Here is a 20,737-nt window from a genome sequence, read left to right as displayed (position 1 = left end):
CAAAGTTTGAAGGATTTAGGCAGTAGGAATCCTACATAAACTCATATTGGCTGATTTGGGAGGATGAGGAAGGGGACTCTACATAAACTCATACTGGTTGATTTTGTCAAAGTTTGAAGGATTTTAGGCAGTAGGGGTCCTACATAAACTCATACTGGTTGATTTTGTCAAAGTTTGAAGGATTTTAGGCAGTACGGATCCTACATCAACTCATATTGGCTGATTTGGGAGGATGAAGGCAGTAGGGACCATACATTAATAAGCTCTTATTTGTTGATTTTGGAGGTTCGAGGCAATATGGATCCTATTGTAATTTTTTGAAGATTAAGGTGGATCAAGGCTCCTGAGCCTCAACTCAAACCTGTTGATCTTTTTAGAACAGCTGGCATGGCTGGGACTGTTTCCTGCTGGGACTATCTAGGGAGGTTTTAAACATGACTAGGGTTGACAAGACCAACGTTGAACCAGGGTTATCAAATGTAGTATTGTGTTACCTGCCTTGCAAATTTCAACATTTTGTTCAGACTGTTATTAAAAACAGACTATCACCAACAAAAGTAGAGTAGTTACCAATAGTGTCAAGTGCTTTGAAAGGATTTAGGTAATCTTTGTAGGACACAAAAACACAGTGTCAACTGATTTTCATTAAACTTACAAGGTTTGAGGAAAATATGATGGTAGAAAGCTTCCCTTAAAATATTACTTGCTGAATTGCTCTAGTTTTTGATGAATGTGAAAAAAACATCTTTCGTCTCAGTAAGACGAAAATTGTTTTAGCAACGTAAAACTCATTAATCAGTTAAAAGGCAATTATACCACAACTGGTAAATTTGTTTGCTTGCTAAAACTGAGACGGAAATAAATTATTTTTGTGACCTTTTTTTACTCATTTCTTAAAACACTACAGCACCTCAGCAATTAATATTTTAAGGAAAGCTTTCTACCATGACTAGTTTCAAACTGTGTGAGTTTAATGTAAATCTGTGGACATTGTGTTTGTGTTCTACAGAAAGTACCCAGACCATTGAACTGACACCAACCCTCAGAAATCTGAGAAACAATTAAATGCATGAACTATTTCCAGGTTCCACATTTTTTTTTTTTTTTTGGGGGGGGGGGGTTAAAATTTTTGCAAACCATAAAACTTCAAAGAGAATCCTCTCTCAAAATGTTATTGTCATTCATGTGGAGTGTGATACTAGTTCATAATTCTACCTTTATTGCAGCCAGCAATAATACATGAAAATCTTGGCCTAATTTCATAGAGCTGCTTAAAGCAAAGGCATGTAGCGGGGTATCCTGTTAAAATTTATGGAAACTTTGGGTAAAAAGCTTACAGCAGCTTTCGATTAAAGCATTCGAGAAGCATTTCACCCTAAGGAATCTTGTGATGTTAACTCTTTGGTGCAAAGGGCACTGGTCGCTAGAGACCACCAAAACAAGTTCAAATTGGACTTTGAAAAACTGTCCAAACTTGTACAACAACCTATTTATAAAGCCCTCATTCAGTTGTTTAGAGCGATTGTTGACCTTTCATTTGATGTGATGTTCACTAGGGGGTGCTATTGAAAAAAGAATGAGAAAACAATGGATGGTTGTGTTTTGTTTTTGAAACAGTAAAAATAATCTGTGCACCAAAGGGTTACATGTAATATATATTAACTTTTGTACTCTAAAATTTTAATCTGAGAAGTGTTACTGCCAGGTATGTTTCTAAGATTGTGTAGTCCTATCTGGGATTATTCTTTCTCTATACGTGGACATAATTGCTCAGAATTTTGGGTGATAACTCAAAAATGCGAACTACTTTTGAAATATTCAAAAATCAAACGGTTCCAAATCACGAGGGCATATAGGCCTAATTCACCTTTAAGCAGAAAAACTGCTTACCAATGTTGTGCCCAGCAGAAATTAGCACATTCTAGAGGATTGAGGCAGTAGGGATCCGACATTAACTCATATTGGCTGATTCTAGAGGATTGAGGCAGTAGGGATCCTACATAAACTCATATTGGGTGATTTTGGAGGATTGAGGCAGTAGTGATCCTACATTTAAACTCATATTGGCTGGTTCTAGAGGATTGAGGCAGTAGGGATCCTACATAAACTCATATTGGCTGATTCTAGAGGATTGAGGCAGTAGGGATCCTACATAAACTCATATTGGCTGATTCTAGAGGATTAAGGCAGTAGTGATCCAACATAAACGGTCATAAACACTGGTCATTATCAACTGTTTAAGCACCCCCACGTGACGCGCTCTCCACCAATAGGAGTAGAGAAACTGTCTGGGATATTTATGACTTCTCTTTTAAGTCCACATAAACACAAATTAAATAGATCTTCCCTGAGTGCTTGTTCAACTCATTTTGATTCAGAACTTTAAATACAAATTCATAATACTTCAAACAGTTTCGCTATTCCTTTTGGTGGAAAGCCTGTCACGTGGGGGTGTATAAACCTTTGATAATGACCAGTGTTTATAACCAGCTGGCTTTCGCATGTCGGGCGTGCAAGATTATCTCCCGGCACGCAATTCATAGCTACAGTAACAGCACATAATCTAAGCGCGCACTCGTAATCTAAGCGCGCACGCGTACACACAACCAACGTGCATCAAACAGATTCTCCACAAAGTTTTTGGGAAAAAATGTTTCAAAATTTTTCAATTGTTAAAGTGTCTATAATTGTATTTTTTTAATGTTTCTAACAAAAAGGCATTTATGAATGGGAATAAAAGAGTAGTAACTCGTTCTTAAACGTCCGTTTAAAACCTTTGACTCGGGCCTTTATAACATGGTCGCCGACCCTGCTGGCTTTAAACGGCCGGCGCTACCCTTTTATTCCCTTATTTCGAGCTACACAAGCCCTGCTGTCATGTGGATATCCCAAAAGAATTAGAGCCTTGATATTTGGAACCAGGTGTTGTTTAAAAATAAGTAGAGGTTGTTTCATGGGGTGACGTTCGTTCTCTGTACCATGTGTAACGGTGAGGAATCGCTGGGACCACTATTTGGAAATGAAGCCAAATGTACAGTTTGAAAATGTAGCCAAATGTTCTGTTTGAAAATGTAGCCAAACAATTCCAGCGTCTCTCCATGAGTATGTATCATTGGGTGAGAGTTGTGCCAACCTGGTACCGGCAAGTACAGTGTGATAAAGCCAAGCCTAGGTCCCCCTGCTCACAGCAGGCAGGTGACTCATCTCTTATGATTGTGTTTTTCCCGCTTGCGATAAGGGATCAGCTTCATTTCAGTTTGAAGCTTGTTTTTGTTCCAGTCTTGCGTGTTCTTGTTTTAATGTTGGCGTAGTCTGTGTGTGCTTTTGAAGTCTTAGGAAGTGTGGGTCTGAGATCCAAAGAAGCTCTCTGATGTAGGAACGTACTCTGTGTACTCATTTCCGGTACCTTATGGAGCCCAAGCACAGCACAAATTAAAAAAGGGAGATACAAAATGACTCCATAGGGGCGCTCTAAAGACTGGCCAATGTGCTCCTTAAGGAACTTATATGCAAAGTCTATAAGAAACAGTGAAGTGCAGGGACAAAGGAAAGAACAATTAAAGGAACACGTTGCCTTGGATCGGACGAGTTGGTCTATGAAAAGCGTTTGAAACCGTTTGTTATGAAATGCATATGGTTAGAAAGATGTTTTAAAAGTAGAATACAATGATCCACACAAGTAGCACTCAACATTGTACGGTTTTCAATTTACGTCGCGGACTAACACGGTCGGCCATTTATGGGAGTCAAGTTTTTGACCCCCATAAATGGCCGACCGTGTTTGTCGACGAGGTAACACGAAAACCACGCAATTTCGAGGCATATTTGTGTAGATCATTGTATTCTACTTTTACAACATCTTTCTAACCATACCGATTTTATAACAAACGGTTATAGAACGCCTTTCAAAGACCAACTCGACCGATCCAAGGCAACGTGTTCCTTTAAATACTCCACAAGGATGCATTATCGAGAATGTGTGCACACGGGAGTGTCGATTCGTTGAAATTGAGAATTTTAACAAAAGGGATTCAGATGTTCTGACTGAGCGAGGATGTTCTCCCATTTCATTCGTTTAGAAAAAAAAAAAAAATGGTGGTTTTGCTGAAGAAACTCAAGCATTACAATGGAAGAGAACAATAATGCCTGATGCTTTATTTTTGAAAGGGCAATGGCACCTACAATCCCAGCCATATCTCATTGGGCCCCCCTGCCCCCTTTCAATATTGGTCCCAATTGTCGACTGTGTTCTGAGTTACGGTCAACATTGAGTGGGGGGTGGGCAGGGGACAACTGTTTTGAAAGTGCACAGGGAATTGTTGTATGTAACGTCAGGAAAGGGTGGCCCAAGCATTTTGGCCGGTATTGTAGAGGCAGTTTTACTCCTTTCTAAAAGGCACTTAATCTGTGAGGAAATTGTTCATTTGTTTCAAATGAAGCTTTTCAAGGGGCACCAAGGCCAGGGGCATGGAGGCAATTGCTTATATTGCCTTTGTAAAGCTTTGGGCATGGGTCTCGATTTACTGAGTCTACATTGCCATTACATTTTATTCAACTTGTAAAATTACGTTGTGTGTTGACTGAAACAGCTCTTGTTCACCATGAAAAGTGTCAAAGTACGAACCTGCTTCACATACCCCAAGAATAACATCATATTTCTCAGCTCAACAATGTTGCAATTTGCTCGGAACACCTTAACAAATAATGGAATAATTTATTGATAATTACCTTTAGTGACAAAGTCATTACTTTTACAGTTTATTCAGACAAAAGTGAAGCACCTTTTGTATCTAACTCAATCTCACAGAAAAACATAAAATAATATGACCTTGTTTGAGTGATGCCACGATTTGTACACCCAAATGATATCCAGTACCCAGTCAGTTTCCACCACGGTTTGGTAATAAACCCGATAATTGTTGTTGTAAGATCAATTATTGGACAATGTCCTTTTTAGACAATCGTTTTGCATGAAATCGTTTTTAACGTACAACCACAATTTGTTAGGTTAGCGTTTTAGAAAACCACAATAATGTTTAATGTCTGTGATTAATGTAGCATGACAAGCCCTTGAAAGGAAGTTGGATAAATTTGCAGGTACCTGTACCATTTGTATTTACTGTTTGTTTGTTTGGTCAGATTTATTCACAGGACTCAAAGGGAAGGTACACGTTTGATAAATACTCTTATAGAGCGCTCAGGTCCATCAAGCATGACGCTCATGGCGCTGCACAAGCAAGAAATTATACAAACTCAAACCAAAAAAAGAGTACAATAATAATACATGTATCAATACAACAATGACACTATAAAGACTAACTAAGAAAACTGACTTGGTAATGAGCATTGGAGAGCTGTTGGTAGTATAAAACACCCTTGTCACACGAAGTTGTGTGCGTTTAGATGGTTGATTTCGAGACCTCAAGTTCTAAATCTGAGGTCTCGAAATCAAATTCGATGAAAATTACTTCTTTTTACGAAAACTAAGGCACTTCAGAGGGAGCCGTTTCTCACAATGTTTTATACCATCAACCTCTCCCCATTACTTGTCACCAAGAAAGGTTTTATGCTAATAATTATTTTGAGTAATTACCAATAGTGTCCACTGCCTTTAAAACATCTTTCTAACCGTGTGGATTTTATAACAATCAGTTTCAAACTCTTTTCATGGACCAACTCGACCAATCGAAGGCAACGTGTCCCTTTAAAAGCCAAGTGACATTGCAGTATGCAATGTAATCATCACAATTTATGCTGGTATTTGAAATGAACAGGTCTTTGAAAATGGCATTAAGGCACAAATCCAAGGACAGAGTTATTCCTTTTATTATTTGCAGTGCCTTTTGCAAGGGCCACCACACCATAATACTGAATACATAATCACACCTAATGGGCATATTTAAATTCCTCAGTAATTTTTTTCCTGTAATTCGGAACCACTTTTTTGAATTACAAGTTACGGCACAATATGTTTAAATAATTTATTTATATTACTAATGCATTTTTTCAAGCCAAGAAGGCATGTGAAAGCTCCCTAGAACTTTTGTCAACTATTCACAAAAACCTAAAACCACCACAGAGCAATACATATTCACATAACAAGGTGACAAGACTGTTCATTGAATTGTTTTATTTTAATCCCAAAACTTAGCATTAAATTCATTGTCATGTTTTCTTTCTCTGTTTATATTGGATTTGCATGCTGCATCTTTAACCCTTCAAAGCATGATGAGTGTGGAGAGAAGGACTCTACCAAACATCTGCATGATATTTTCAGTGGTGATGTAAGTACATGATGTATGTTAAAAGGCAGTGGACACTATTGGTTATTACTCAAAATAATTATTAGCATAATACCTTACTTTGTAACCAGTTAAGGGGAGAGGTTGATAGTATAAAACATTGTGATAAAGCTCCCTCTGAAGTGACGTTGTTTTTTCGAGAAAGAAGTAATTGTCAAAGAAGTTGTTTTCGAGACCTCAGATTAGATTTTGAGGTCTCAAAATCAAGCATCTGAAGCACACAACTTCGTGTGACAAGGGTGTTTTTTTCTTTCATAGTTATCGCGCAACCCCTTGGCCAATTGAGCTTAAATTTTCACAGGTTTGTTATTTTATGCACTATGTTGAGATACACCGGGTGAGAAAACTAGTCTTTGACAATAACCAAAAGTGTCCAGTGTCTTGAACTTATATAATTTGCTTTACACCTTATTTTACACAGATACTTTCCAGAGTCCTAAGAACAAATTTCACAGGCATATTACTTGGAAGGGATTCGAACCTTTGACCTTTGCCATTTTGGAGTATACATGTATGTCTAACCAAATAGACCATCAAGATTGCCTGGTACATGTAGCTAGAGTCAGTTGGGTAGGCTATTGCTGCAATTTAATAAGGGAATCAATGTGTGGTGAAGAGGTTTTCAACTAGTGGTTTAAACCCTACGAGGCCTGGTCTTGATCATTTTACCGAGACGAGGTAAATTATCAAGAATCAGGCCAAGAATCAGGCATATTACTTGGAAGGGATTCGAACCTTTGACCTTTGCCATTTTGGAGTATACATGTATGTCTAACCAAATAGACCATCAAGATTGCCTGGTACATGTAGCTAGAGTCAGTTGGGTAGGCTATTGCTGCAATTTAATAAGGGAATCAATGTGTGGTGAAGAGGTTTTCAACTAGTGGTTTAAACCCAACGAGGCCTGGTCTTGATCATTTTACTGAGACGAGGTAAATTATCAAGAATCAGGCCTCAGTGGGTATGAGGTTGCATGAGGGTAAATAGTATAAATTGTTTTAGCCTCAAGTTCTGTGAACAAAAACGTTAAATCTTCAATATGTGAAATAATTGCATCACCATATATTTCACTGAAAGAACCCCCTGACACCTAATTGCAATGAAAAGTAGCATTCATTTGGTCGAGACCAAACTGGCTCTTTTCAGAGCCACCACTCCTTCAAAAGAGTTTTTACCCATGGTTGTACACGCATGTTTACTACTAATATCTATAGTTGCTCTTTTCATTACTGCTATTAAATACAGGGAACCTGACCGAATGGTGGCAACATGCTGTTTAAAGGTCTATTCAAAGGCAGAGCAGGAAACTTTCATGAGCATAAAATAACAAGCCTGTGAAAATTTGGGCTCAATTGGTCATTGAAGTTGCGAGATATAGATGAAAGAAAAACACCCTTGCTGGACGAATTTGTGTGCTTTCAGATAGGAATAAAATACTTGCTGGTAGTCTAGTATTATTTTAGTGAGAAATTGCCTCCTTCTCAAAAACTATGTTAATTCAGAGGGAGTCCTTTCCCACAATGTTTCAAACTGTCAACAGCTCTCCAATGCTCGTTACTAAGTCAGTTTTTAAGTTAATATTTGTTTTGAGTAATTACCAAGCGTGTCACTTCCCTTTAAGAACAATTGGTGACAGAATAACTGGGTGATATTCCTGTGTTTACATAAATCTAGACATGCGCATATTTCTGAGAGCCGTGGATTTTTCCTGGTAAGTCTGCTCTTGCTACCTGGCATTTCAAAAGTCTCCCAGTTACTTTTTTTCTGCTCTAGCATTTAAAATAGAAGTCTTGAACCAAAGACATACGTTGCAGTATAAATGCATAACTTCCTCGGCGGAGTGCCAATGCGACTTCCCCATCAGCGACTAATCTAAGGAAAGCAGTAATAATGTCGTACTGGCTTGTGCCATGAGCTCATATGGCACGCTTGCGTAGGACACAAACCCCTACTACTGAGAGGGTGTGTGGGGGGGGGGGTTGGCTAGTAGTGAGCTGTTCTATTTCTGAAACCATTACGTCAGTAAAAAGAGGCGTGGTTTTTTTGTATGGCACAAAGCCCTATTGCTGAGGCGGGGGGGGGGGGGAGGGGCAATTGGCGGTGCTTGGCGCATTGATAAAAAACACTAGCTAGTAGTGAGCTGTTCTATTTCTGAAACCATTTCGTCACTGAAAAGAGGTGTGATTTTTCGTAGGGCAAACCCTTATTGCTAACTGAGAGGGTGTGTATAGCGGGGGGGGGGGGGGTCGGCTGGATGAAACCGGGGATAGCTTGGCGCTTGAATGAAAAACACTCTAGCTAGTGTAGCTAGTGGTGAGCTGTTCTATTTCTGAACCATTACATCACTGACAAGAGATGCGATTTTTCGTAGAACACAAACCCCTGTTGCTGGGAGGGGGGGGGCAGGTAACTGGGCAATGCTTGACGCTTAAATGAAAAACACTCTACACGTAGTTTTAGTGGTGAGCTGTTCTATTTCTGAATCCATTACATCACTGACAAGAGGCAGGATATTGGTCTCCACTACTGTACAGCTTTCTAGCATTTAGCCGACCTTATCTTCCCTCCTCTTACACTCAGGCACTGGACACTATTGGTAATTACTCAGTATAAATGTTAGCCTTAAAACTTAACAAGCAATGGAGAGCTGTTGATAGTATAAAACATTGTGAGAAATGGCTCCCCCTGAAGTAACATCATGTAGTTCTTTAGAAGTGAAAATATTATTCCATGAAATACTTTACTTTTTGAGAAAACAGTAAAACAATATCAATTCTCGTTAATAGCGAGAATTACGGATTTATTATAAACACATGTCATGACACGGCGAAACGTGCGGAAACAAGGGTGGGTTTTCCCGTTATTTTCTCCCGACTCCGATGACCGATTGAACCTAAATTTTCACAGGTTTGTTATTTTTTATATAAGTTGTGATACACGAAGTGTGGGCCTTTGGACAATACTGTTTACCGAAAGTGTCCAATGGCTTTAAGTGTCTCGTGAAGGACACAGGTGTCAGGACTCTCGAACCCACATTCTGCTGAACGCCAGAATTTTTAAGTACGGTGCTCTTACCACTAGGCCATGACACGCCACTGTACATGATTGTTTTTTATCAAGACAACAACAAATCATTTAGTTTCAGTTAAAGTTCCCTGATTGCACTAAGCACAAATCCTCTATTATTCCATCTGAGATAATGTCAGACCCAATAAGACACCTTAATCTTTGAATTCTAGTCAAGTTGATATGCATAGCCCCATGACACACATGTAAGTGGGTTGTCGTGGAGTATGCGTTCTGAATCTATCTACACACTCTTTAACAGCACGACATGTTTAGAATACCTGGCTTTGTGCAATGGGAGACTTAGTAACACTTGGTGGCAGCAGACTTATTAAGTAAGATTCCATTGTAAGTTCTGAGCCTGTGTATAGACCGGTTTTTTTGATAAACAAACAGCCTTAGTTGGCATGGACGACCTAATGTTTTTAAACACTCGGTCGATCATTTTAACAGATGTTTTAACCAAATTCGCGATTTAAATTTAATAAAATACCTCCCATGATTAGTTGTTTTGTTTTTTCAACAAAATCAACACAATGTTTGAATAGTTTTGCAACCTGTTTCAAATAGTAGAGATCTGTTTTTGATTTGCATTAGAAGCTTTCCATGGTTTTCCAACCTGGGTTGGCAAAAACTCGGGCTGTGACATTGTAAAAGAAAGGTCTATTAGACGATGTGACCTCATGACGTCACTCGAAAACCATAATATGATTCGCGGGCATACCGCTGGGCAAAACCTTAATGTTTTGGCAGCCAGCTAGAAAGTGTAATGCAATCTTACCATACTACGCGTTTTTTGCACGGCGAAACATGACGTATACAGTGTTCTGTCAACAGAGGGCGGTTTGAATGTAAACATAGGTCACATCGTCTATAGTCTGAGAACGATGGATAACTGCAGTGCAATTCGTCTGCTGCCATCTAGTGTCCCCAAACAGTCGGTCATTGCAAGCAGTCGATTGAAATTAAAGTCTCATTCAAAATTCAAGACCAACAATTTTAGAAGACCCAATTCAATTTGTGTTTTTTTATTTAGTTTTGTTATTGTAACCCAATGATTCTTCCGATTTGAAGAGGTACACTTTTTGACCTATGCAAAAAAAAAATGTTTGAAAAATCAGGAGGGGGGGGGGGCACTGCCTTGAACACTGTGAGAAGGAAGAGTTTGCAGAACAGTCTGTAAGCAGACAGGTTAAAGTAGAAGGAAATGACTCACAGGATTGCTAATGATATAATGGCTGCCATGATATCCCTTGTCGATTCAACATCTTAAAGGAGAGGTTTGTGTTTAATCTCAGGAATCGTCTACTCGGATTAACACCCCAAAGCTCAACCAGGTTTGACGCATGATTTGTAATGATGTGAACAAACTCTCTGATCGCTTACTTTTTATAAATTGGATATTAGGCACCAATTCTCATGAGATACATTATGCCAGTAATTTCTGTTTAATAAAGTAGAATTTGACCACAAAAACTTCCGGAAATAAGGGGGTACTTGATACGATATGCCCAATCTTAGTAGGCGGGGGTTTATTATGACCACCCATTTTGCTGAAGTTTTCAAAGAGAAGAAAAAAATAATAGACCTTTCAATGACCTGTTCCATGAAATTAAAGCACAAATTGCAGTTTAAAACAAAATAGCAGGACAAAATCTTACCAGTTATATCCATTTTTTGGGGATGTAATCTCCCAAAACTTGTCAAAGCCTGAAAACCAAGACACTCAGCCAAATTAAGTGTGACAGCTGGTCGAATGCTTTGTTTTTTTAAGGGCAACAAAAGGAAAATGTTTTCTCCTACAAACATGTACATTTCAAGGGGCGCCAAAGCATCGGCAAGGCAGTTGGGGAATTGCACCCATTGCCTGTGCAGCCCTGACACTTTTGCTTTTTGTAAACATTTAGGGCACCAACAGAATGTGCCAAAATATCAAATCATAAAAACTTGCGAAGGGCATGGTGGCAATGATGAGGAAAGGGTATGTCAAGCATTGCCGTGAAAAATTGGGTTTTTAAAGGGCATTGCGACAATTGGTAGGGGCAACGACGGCAATTGCTGCGTTGCCAGCGTGAAGTATCAGGGCTGCAGGCTGTGTGTGGTTTCTTGGCTTTGTTAAAACTTATCCTGCCCTCATACACGTACTTGGGGAACTTGTGTAAATCCAAACTCAAAAATATTACTTAAAGTTGCTCACAATTTTTATCAGAGTATTTTCTCCAAAGCAAGCTTCTAAAAGCGTTACACATTTCTATATTGTGCATGGTTTTTTTAGAGTTTGTTTTCTACAAGGTGAACAAAATTCAAGCAACATGGAATTAATGGGGCATGAAGATGTTTAAGTAAACTTCAACATGCTTCAAAACAATAGAAGAGATTCAGGTTTTTTTTTCAGAACATGGCTTTGACTCTGACTTGGGCTTTGGATCTGTCTGAGGCTGTGGCTCAGGCCAGTGCTGGCTGGGGTGGTGGTTTTAGGGTCTGGCTGAGGCTATGGGCTGGGAGCTGGCTAAGGTTCAGTGGTAGGCTCTGTCTTGGGCTCTGGTTAAAGGCCAAGTCAAACAGGCCCCGATAACGAGAACGAAAACGATTGAAACAATTAAAATGCATGCCTTCGATTGGTTGAATGAGCATGGGCGTATTCTGCGTGGAGCATTTAAACCAATCAGGGGCATGCATTTGTATCGTTGACATCTTCGTTCTTGTTATCGGGGCCCTGTGTGACTTGGCCTTTAGTCTGTGTCTTGGGTTCCGGCTTAGGCTTCCACTTTGGCTCAGGATTAGGCTCTGGATTACGTTCCAGCTTAGGCTTCAATTACTTGGGCTCAGGATTAGGTTCTGGATTGGGTTCCGGCTTAGGCTTCCACTTTGGCTCAGGATTAGGCTCTGGATTGGGTTCCAGCTTAGGCTTCAATTACTTGGGCTCAGGATTAGGTTCTGGATTGGGTTCCGGCTTAGGCTTCAACTTTGGCTCAGGATTAGGCTCTGGATTGGGTTCCGGCTTAGGCTTCAATTACTTGGGCTCAGGATTAGGTTCTGGATTGGGTTCCGGCTTAGGCTTCCACTTTGGCTCAGGATTAGGCTCTGGATTGGGTTCCAGCTTAGGCTTCAATTACTTGGGCTCAGGATTAGGTTCTGGATTGGGTTCCGGCTTAGGCTTCAACTTTGGCTCAGGATTAGGCTCTGGATTGGGTTCCGGCTTAGGCTTCAATTACTTGGGCTCAGGATTAGGTTCTGGATTGGGTTCCGGCTTAGGCTTCCACTTTGGCTCAGGATTAGGCTCTGGACTGGGGTCCGGATTGGGTTCCGGCTTAGGCTTCATCTTGGACTCGGGATTAGGTTCTGGATTGGTTCTGGCTAAGGCTCTGGCTTAGGCTTAACCAGTTATTTTGAAAACAAAAGAATCATGTAATATCGACTCCCTTAATGTTTATGCATGACGTCATAATAGTTACCCAAAATGAGGCTATGGGTGCAAGTCCCCCATCACTAGCAGTGGCCGCGCCCATTGCCTTGTTTTGGGTTAGCATTGTGATGTACCTCATGCATAATTATTAAGAAAGGTGTATTGGTAGGTGACTTCAAATATGCATATGGAGTCTTGAGTTGGTTCCCCAGCTGAAGCTGTGGTTTCAACAGAGGCCACTGTAAGCAAGGCTAGGCATGCTAGGGAGTAAAATGTACACAGAGTTGCCATTGCTCAAAGCCTGCAGATTGAATTGTGTCAAAGAATGATATTGGTTTAAGGCCAAAAACCAAATTCTTTCTTCTCACTTTCTTCACCCTGATGCAAAATTAACTTTTATTAAAAAAGACATTTGCACTCGGCCCCTGGCTTTTTAGCATAACCCTCCCCTTTAACAAACTCTTCCTTTACCCCCCCCCCTGCCCCCACAATCCCGTTGTCCCTCTAAACAACCTCACTTGTCATCAGAAGTTTGTGTGTCATCGGCATATGGCCGGCTGATTCATATCTCCCAGTGAAGGTACTGTACGTGTCAGACCTTTAAGATAATATACATGTAGTACTGTATTCTTTGTGGGACAATACTCTAAGGGCAGGATATATCAGACACTTTATGGGTGAGTTGTTATAATTGACGAAAAAAATCTGTTAAAGATCAACTTAAACAAAATCACTCAAAACTTATTTGACTATTTATTGTTGTTTATTTTGTGTGTAGTTTGTTATTCAGTCATGAGTTTGAAGTTGACCTCACTGTAACTTTGTTGGATATTGATTTAGAAAAACTACAATTCTGGCCAAATTGCTTTGAGCCACGTGACATTAGACATACGTGTACCTTCCCGCTGTTTCTGACAGAAATGTTTCTCAAATTCAACTTTTGGGCAATAAAAAAAAACTATTTTGTATTCATAATCACATAACTTCAAGTAAAATGATTCTCAAAGTACTTTATACTTTAGAAGGCTGCTGTACTTATTTATTGTCAAATTATGGGAGTGGTTTTCAAACGTATATCTTCTCTTTAAGGTGTCATAATGCGATTGTCAAATGTCAATAAATCACCAATTAAGGGCACTGGACACCTTTGGTAATTGGACCAGTCATCTCATATGCACAAAATAACAAACCTGTGAAAATTTGAACTCAAGTTGCGAGGTGATGATGGAAGAACACACCCTTGTCACACAAAGTTGCGTGCTTTCAGATGCTTGATTTCAAATTCCAATATTTGAGTGGAAAATTACCTCTTTCTCAAAAACTAAGTTATTCCTAGGATTTTTCCAAAACTTTGGCGAAGTCTTGACTCAAATTGTTTATTGTTTGGTGAATGGACCCGAGTTGTAATTGGTTTTTAAAATACCTACTTTGAAAACTAGAGCATTAAATGGTTTTATTTTAGTGGTTTGTATGAAAATAGGCTGCCAAAACATAGGATTCAAACAGCCTCTAGCTACCGGGCAATCTCAGTAGTGTAGTTGGTAAGACACTGCTCTAGAATTGCAAGGGTCGTGGGTTCGGATTCCACCCGAGTAACATGCCTGTGATATTTGTTCACAGGACTCGGGGAATATACTGAAAGCTAACACATCGGTATATCCATGGGTAAAACCAAAATTAATATTCTTTACCCCTATGCAAATTCAACATCTCTGTATAAAAAAAGTTTACTTTTTGTGGAAGGGGGATGTATTGTATTAACTTGCACGTTAGCAGCATCCAATTCGCACGCATTGTCCAGATATGCTAGCATGTGCTTGTGTTCATTGTGAAATCTTCAGACCAGCTGGGCAAGCTTTTGCATGTATGGGTATACAACAACCTCAAGCTCACAAAAAGGCAGAATGCCAGTCTGTACTATTTCTGCAATTTTGTTTATTAAATTTCTTTTTGTACATTTTGACTCTCAAAATGGCAGACAGGGTAAGTTTGTAAAGAGTGCTGCATGTCATGTAAGGTGTCAATATAGGATGTTGGTAGCTCTGAGACACATTTCCAAAGGGGTTTCTAAACTTGGATGGTACAAAATAAGAAAGTAAACTGCGGCTGGATGATCAATGTCCTGTGTGTTTACCTAGTTCTCACCGGTACTTTTTGTTTTCTGTTCTTGTTTTTTGTCCTTGCAGTATGTGGATATGGGGAACCAGACAAGTCAGGGCCCGCAGGGGAGCAGCCAATCTGACGGTAAGACCTCTCAGCGACGAGCAACGAGCAGCGGCATCCCAAGCCGCTCTCGAGGAAAAGCTCATCGCTCAGCTCAAAGCGCAATCAATCCTGTACCAGCAATCCCACCTCATGGGTCTCACTCCGACTACGATACTGTGGCAACATCTACAAGCAATCCTGTGAAGGTCACACCCATAACAGCCACCGTTGTTGACAGCGCAGCTAAGGGAGCTGAGTTTGTAGACTTCATTTACGATTACGCCACCAAGGACGATGATCAAGAAGGCGGGGAGATCACCATCCGGAGCAACACGGGCACCAACATGAGCAACGGTCCCCCTAAGCCTGTCGATCGCAAACACGGACGGGAACGAGCCAGGGCTCACACTCATGGCCACTGCCCGAGGAAGCAGAAGCCAGCAGCCGCCAACAAGGCAGGCAACACCAAGAGCCAGCTGGTGGTGGATTACATGGATGGGACCAATCATTCTGAAGAGCAGCTGTCCCCTACTTCCTTGTCACCCTCCTTGACAGTACCAAATCTTACGGTGAATGGAACAGAAGTCGATGAGTCTCTTGGACCGAAACCAGGCAGGGAACGCGCCAGGGCCCAGTCCCATGGCCATAGGAAGAAACTCCCCAAGAAGATCCCAGAACCTCCCAGTAAGGAAACTACCAAGTCCGTCCCGGAGATTGTCCACGCGGTGGCCGCCGAAAATGTCCACAATCTGCGTAAGGGCATATACAAAGAAAATGGGCCAACACCTGTTAACAAGTCCTGTGATTTTGTCTCAAAAGAAAATGGCGAGAATACTTATGAGGCATTTCCCATGGTGAATGAGGATGCCAAATCCATCCCTGAAGGCGTTGAGGATTTAACGGCCGAGGTGATCAGATTGAGGGGGAATAACAAACTTCTGAGACAGGAACTTGTCTATGCTAAGAAGGCTGTTGAGAAAGATGCAAAAAAGTAAGATACTTATTAAGTTAAAGTAGCAGAAATAACCAACCACTTTCTTTAAAGGAGCACTTTTCTTTAATGGGGTTGATTTCACAAAGAGTTAGGACTAGTCCTAACTTAGGACCTAACTTAGGACTAGTCCTAGGAGAAATAAGAAACGTTTAAGACTAGTCTTAACTCTTTGTGAAATCCACCCCTGGACACCTTTGGTAATTGTCATACTTGGTGAATCCCAACATACATTACAGCATGCATGAAATGACAAATCTGTGAAAATTTTGACTCAATTGGTCATCGAAATTGCAAGAGGAAAGGAAAGGTAAGAACACCCTTGTTGCACAAAATTGTTGTGCTCTCAGATGCCTACATGTAGTAAAGGCTTCAGGCCTAAAGTCTTTTAATATTTGGGTGATACCTCTTTCTCAGCCTTCGAGCTGTCAGCAAAAAAATCACAAATATGTAGCTCTGACATATCTGGCCATCACAAAACAGCCGCTGTAAAAAAAAAGCGTTTATTGCTGGAATGACCAGGATACCAGTCACGTATCTAACATGAGACTATGTATTTTGGCTGGCAACCCTATTCATTAGGCATAATTATGTTGTGTCTAGCTACTTTTTATCAGTTTTAATCAGTTCAAGTTCTAGCCATGTAGCCTTTTTTAATAACAGTATTGGTGGCTTCTACATATTATATAGCGCGTGTTCCATCACTCGGTGATGCTCAAGGCCCTTTTACATTCAGTATTTTCCTGCAAGTTATGTGGGACTACATTTGAATTATGAGACCTACATTTACTCCTTTCACATAGCACCATTTAATGGTTTGCAAGGTGCTGTGGTGCTATATGCTGCAAATCAAACCAGACTCAACGAGGCGAACCTGTTCTCTTTGATAAGTGCACTGGGTTCTTTAACGTGCATTACACAACACACGGGACCAACGGCTTTGCAACCCATCCTGAAGAAGCATTATATGGTTTAAGTGTATTGCTTAAAAGCAGTGGACACTATTGGTATTTACTCAAAATAATTATTAGCATAAAACCTTATTTGGTTACAAGTAATGTGGAGCTGTTGATAGTATAAAACACTGTGAGAAACGGCTCCCTCTGAAGTAACCTAGTTTTCGAGAAAGAAGTAATTTTCTCCGAATTTGATTTCGAGACCTCAGATTTAGAATTTGAGGTCTCGAAATCAAGCATCTGAAAGCACACAACTTCGTGTGACAAGGGTGTTTTTTCTTTCAGTATTATCTTGCAACTTCGACAACCGATTGAGGTCAAATTCTCATAGGTTTGTTATTTTATGTGTATGTTGAGATATACCCACTGAGAAGACTGGTCTTTGACAATTTACCAACAGTGTCCAGTGTCTTTATAAGGACACAGGTGTCAAGACTAGGACTCAAACCCACACTCTGTTAATCAGAAACACCAGAGTTTTAATCCAGTGCTCTTAACCGCTAGGACATGACACGCCAAGGCAAAAGGACTTGGAATTTGCTTGTTTAAAACAATCGCACAACATCGGTAAACAGTATTGTCCAAAGGCCCACAATTCGTGTATCACAACTTATACCTTCAATTACAAATCTATGAAAATTTAGGCTCAATCAGTCATCAGAGTCGGGAGAAAATAACGGGGAAACCCACCCTTGTTTTCCATCGTTTCGCCATGTTATGACATGTGTTTAAAATAAATCCATTATTCTCAATATCGAGAACTGATAATTGTTTTAATGTTTTCTCAAAAAGTTTTGGGGAAGTTTTCACCGTTACCTTCTGTAAACCCTGTTAGTTATTTGTAAATCTGTGAACTTTTAATTTTTTTCTGTTCAGAAAGTGTCCAATTGCTTTAATATAAATAACAATTGTATTTTTTTTTTCCGATTATTCTCTCTCGTCATCTCAGGATTGAAGGAATGGAGGTTGAGTTGAGGAGACTTAGAGAGCGTGAAGCAGAGGATGCTAAGACCCTGGAGACCATGGTGCATCACGTAGAGGCAAACCTTAAGAGAACAACGGTAACTATACAAACGATCCTCACAGATAATAGACCTTTATCCATAGAGTTGTATATAAAAAGTAGAGGGTGCACTGGCCTATCTGCAATCCGGCATGCGCGCAGGCGGCCATTTTCTAAGTTGACGAAACAGGCAACGCACAGCCTGTGTTTGTGCGACCATTTTGTAAGTTGACAAAACAGCATCGCGTAGGGTTCAATAAACACAAACTCCAACGTGCGCTTCATATTCAAAGCGCGTACAGAATGGCGCCCGCGTGTCTCCTTGCAGACCCGTCGCGTTTGTGCCAGATGCATCACCAGTGCGCCCTCTAGTTCTTATATTATAACTCTATGCCTTTATCGTGATTCAGCCATCTTGAATTGTCCCAATCGAACAAAACAGTCTGGTTCCTATTTGCAAAATTATTATTAGCATTCATTATTGTTATTCGATAGAAGGAACATGATCAAGGTGGAGGCAGCATGATAAAGATCTATTGCATACAAAGAATTTTCAGCATTAGCATTTGATGCTTAGTTCTGATAAGAAATAATCATGCTTACAACTGATAAGAACTCATGATGCCAAGTTCTTGTAAGAACTCATCAGGCTTAGTTCTTGTAAGAACTCATCAGACTTAATTCTTGTAAGAACTCATGATGCTTAGTTCCTGTAAACTCATGATGCTTAGTTCTTGTAAGAACTCATCATGCTTAGTTCTTGTAAGAACTCATCATGCTTAGTTCTTGTAAGTACTCATCATGCTTAGTTCATGTAAGTACTCATCATGCTTAGCTCTTGTAAGAACTCATGATGCTTAACTCTTGAAAGAACTCATCAGGCTTAGTTCTTGTAAGTACTCATCATGCTTAGTTCTTGTAAGTACTCATCATGCTTAGTTCTTGAAAGAACTCATTAGGCTTAGTTCTTGTAAGAACTCATGATGCTTAGTTCTTGAAAGAACTCATCATGCTTAGTTCTTGTAAGTACTCATCATGCTTAGTTCTTGTAAGTACTCATCATGCTTAGTTCTTGTAAGAACTCATGATGCTTAGTTCTTGTAAGAACTCATAATGCTTAGTTCTTGTAAAAACTCATCATGCTTAGTTCTTGTAAGAACTCATCATGCTTTAACTTCTGACAACAAATCATGCTTAGTTGTAAGAACTCATCATGCTTAGTTCTTGTAAGAACTCATCATGCTTAGTTCTTGTAAGAGCTCATGATGCTTAGTTCTTGAAAGAACTCATCAGGCTTAGTTCTTGTAAGAACTCATCATGCTTAGTTCTTGAAAGAACTCATGATGCTTAGTTCTTGTAAGTACTCATCATGCTTAGTTCTTGAAAGAACTCATGATGCTTAGTTCTTGTAAGTACTCATCAGGCTTAGTTCTTGTAAGAGCTCATGATGCTTAGTTCTTGAAAGAACTCATCAGGCTTAGTTCTTGTAAGAACTCATCATGCTTAGTTCTTGAAAGAACTCATGATGCTTAGTTCTTGTAAGTACTCATCATGCTTAGTTCTTGAAAGAACTCATGATGCTTAGTTCTTGTAAGTACTCATCAGGCTTAGTTCTTGTAAGTACTCATCAGGCTTAGTTTTTGTAAGAACTCGTTGTGCTTAGTTTTTGTAAGAACTCATCATGCTTAGTTCTTGTAAGAACTCATCATGTTTAGTTCTTGTAAGAACTCATTGTGCTTAGTTCTTGTAAGAACTCATCATGCTTAGTTCTGATGACAAATCATGCTTTGTTCATGTAAGAATTCATCATGCTTAGTTTTCGTAATAACTCATTAAAAATGCTTAGTTCTTGTAAGTACTCATTGTGCTTAGTTCTTGTAAGTACCCATCATGCCTAGTTCTTGTAAGAACTCATCATGCTTTAACTTCTGATAAAAAATCATGCTTAGTTGTTGAAAGAACCCATCGTGCTTAGTTTGTGTAAGAACTCATCATGCTAAGTACTAAGAACTCATCATGCTTAGTTCTAAGAACATATCATGTTTAGTTCTAAGAACATATCATGTTTAGTTTTAAGAACTCTTCTGTCTTGTTTGTAAGCACTCATCTCAATTATAGCTCTGATAGGAACTTGTCCGGATGTTTTTTCCAAGATTTTCATACTCCTTATAATACATGTTGTTTTTCTTTTTCCTTTTTGTTTACAGGAAAGAGCTGTCACTGCAGAAACTACGATCACAAAGCTCAAATCTGAAATAAAAAGTTTCAAGGTATTTAATGCAACTTGCTCCATATTAATTTTGTTCGAGTTATTTCCCCAAGCACAACTGTTCTTTGTAAGCAGTTTTTAGAAGATTTGACGGCATGTGTGCAGTCGCAGTTGTACAGGGCCCAATTCAATGTGCTCGGCTTACCGCTGAATTCCTGGCTTACTACATGTATCACCATTCTCCTTACGTGCAAGTGCTGAATTTCTTCACTAGCTGTGAAGGCATATAAAATCTAGTAATGTGGAGTGCGCACCTGGCAATAGTCAAATGTCCCCCTTAAAGGCAGGTTTTCAGTCGGTCACGCAATGGTTGTGCGATAGAAATTTGGACGTGCGACACAGTTTATAGTCATTGCTGTTGTTTTTTTAATATCGCGCGTCAAGATTTCGTGCCCATCGTGTGACCATCGTGCGGGACCATCGTGCGACCATATATAAACCGACCTTAACCTGTGACATACCATTGCAGCAACATGGAAGTCCCTGTTTCCGTAAGCCTACGGTAAGCAGAGCCATGAAACTACGCCCTGATCTCAATC

At 39.8% G+C, this 20,737-nt stretch overlaps 1 protein-coding gene across 3 annotated transcripts in view; it reads left to right on the top strand.

Annotated features, from left to right (window-relative positions):
• LOC139935023 (uncharacterized) overlaps window positions 1-20,737 on the top strand; it is a 37,653-nt gene that overhangs the window by 11,374 nt on the left and 5,542 nt on the right. For 2 of the 3 annotated variants that reach the window (XM_071929474.1, XM_071929472.1), the window contains exons 3-6: window positions 6,225-6,284; window positions 14,961-15,970; window positions 17,876-17,987; window positions 20,137-20,199. In XM_071929474.1, the coding sequence (XP_071785575.1) occupies window positions 14,970-15,970; window positions 17,876-17,987; window positions 20,137-20,199 (1,176 nt within the window). In that variant the 5' untranslated portion in view covers window positions 6,225-6,284; window positions 14,961-14,969. The remainder of the gene's footprint in view (window positions 1-6,224; window positions 6,285-14,960; window positions 15,971-17,875; window positions 17,988-20,136; window positions 20,200-20,737) is intronic. The other variant, XM_071929473.1, reaches the window with a different exon arrangement.

This window comes from Asterias amurensis, chromosome 3 (genome assembly GCF_032118995.1).
Source record: "Asterias amurensis chromosome 3, ASM3211899v1".
Lineage (NCBI taxonomy): Eukaryota > Metazoa > Echinodermata > Asteroidea > Forcipulatida > Asteriidae > Asterias > Asterias amurensis.
Note: the sequence above shows the minus strand (reverse complement) of the source record. Positions and strands in the feature narration are given on the sequence as shown.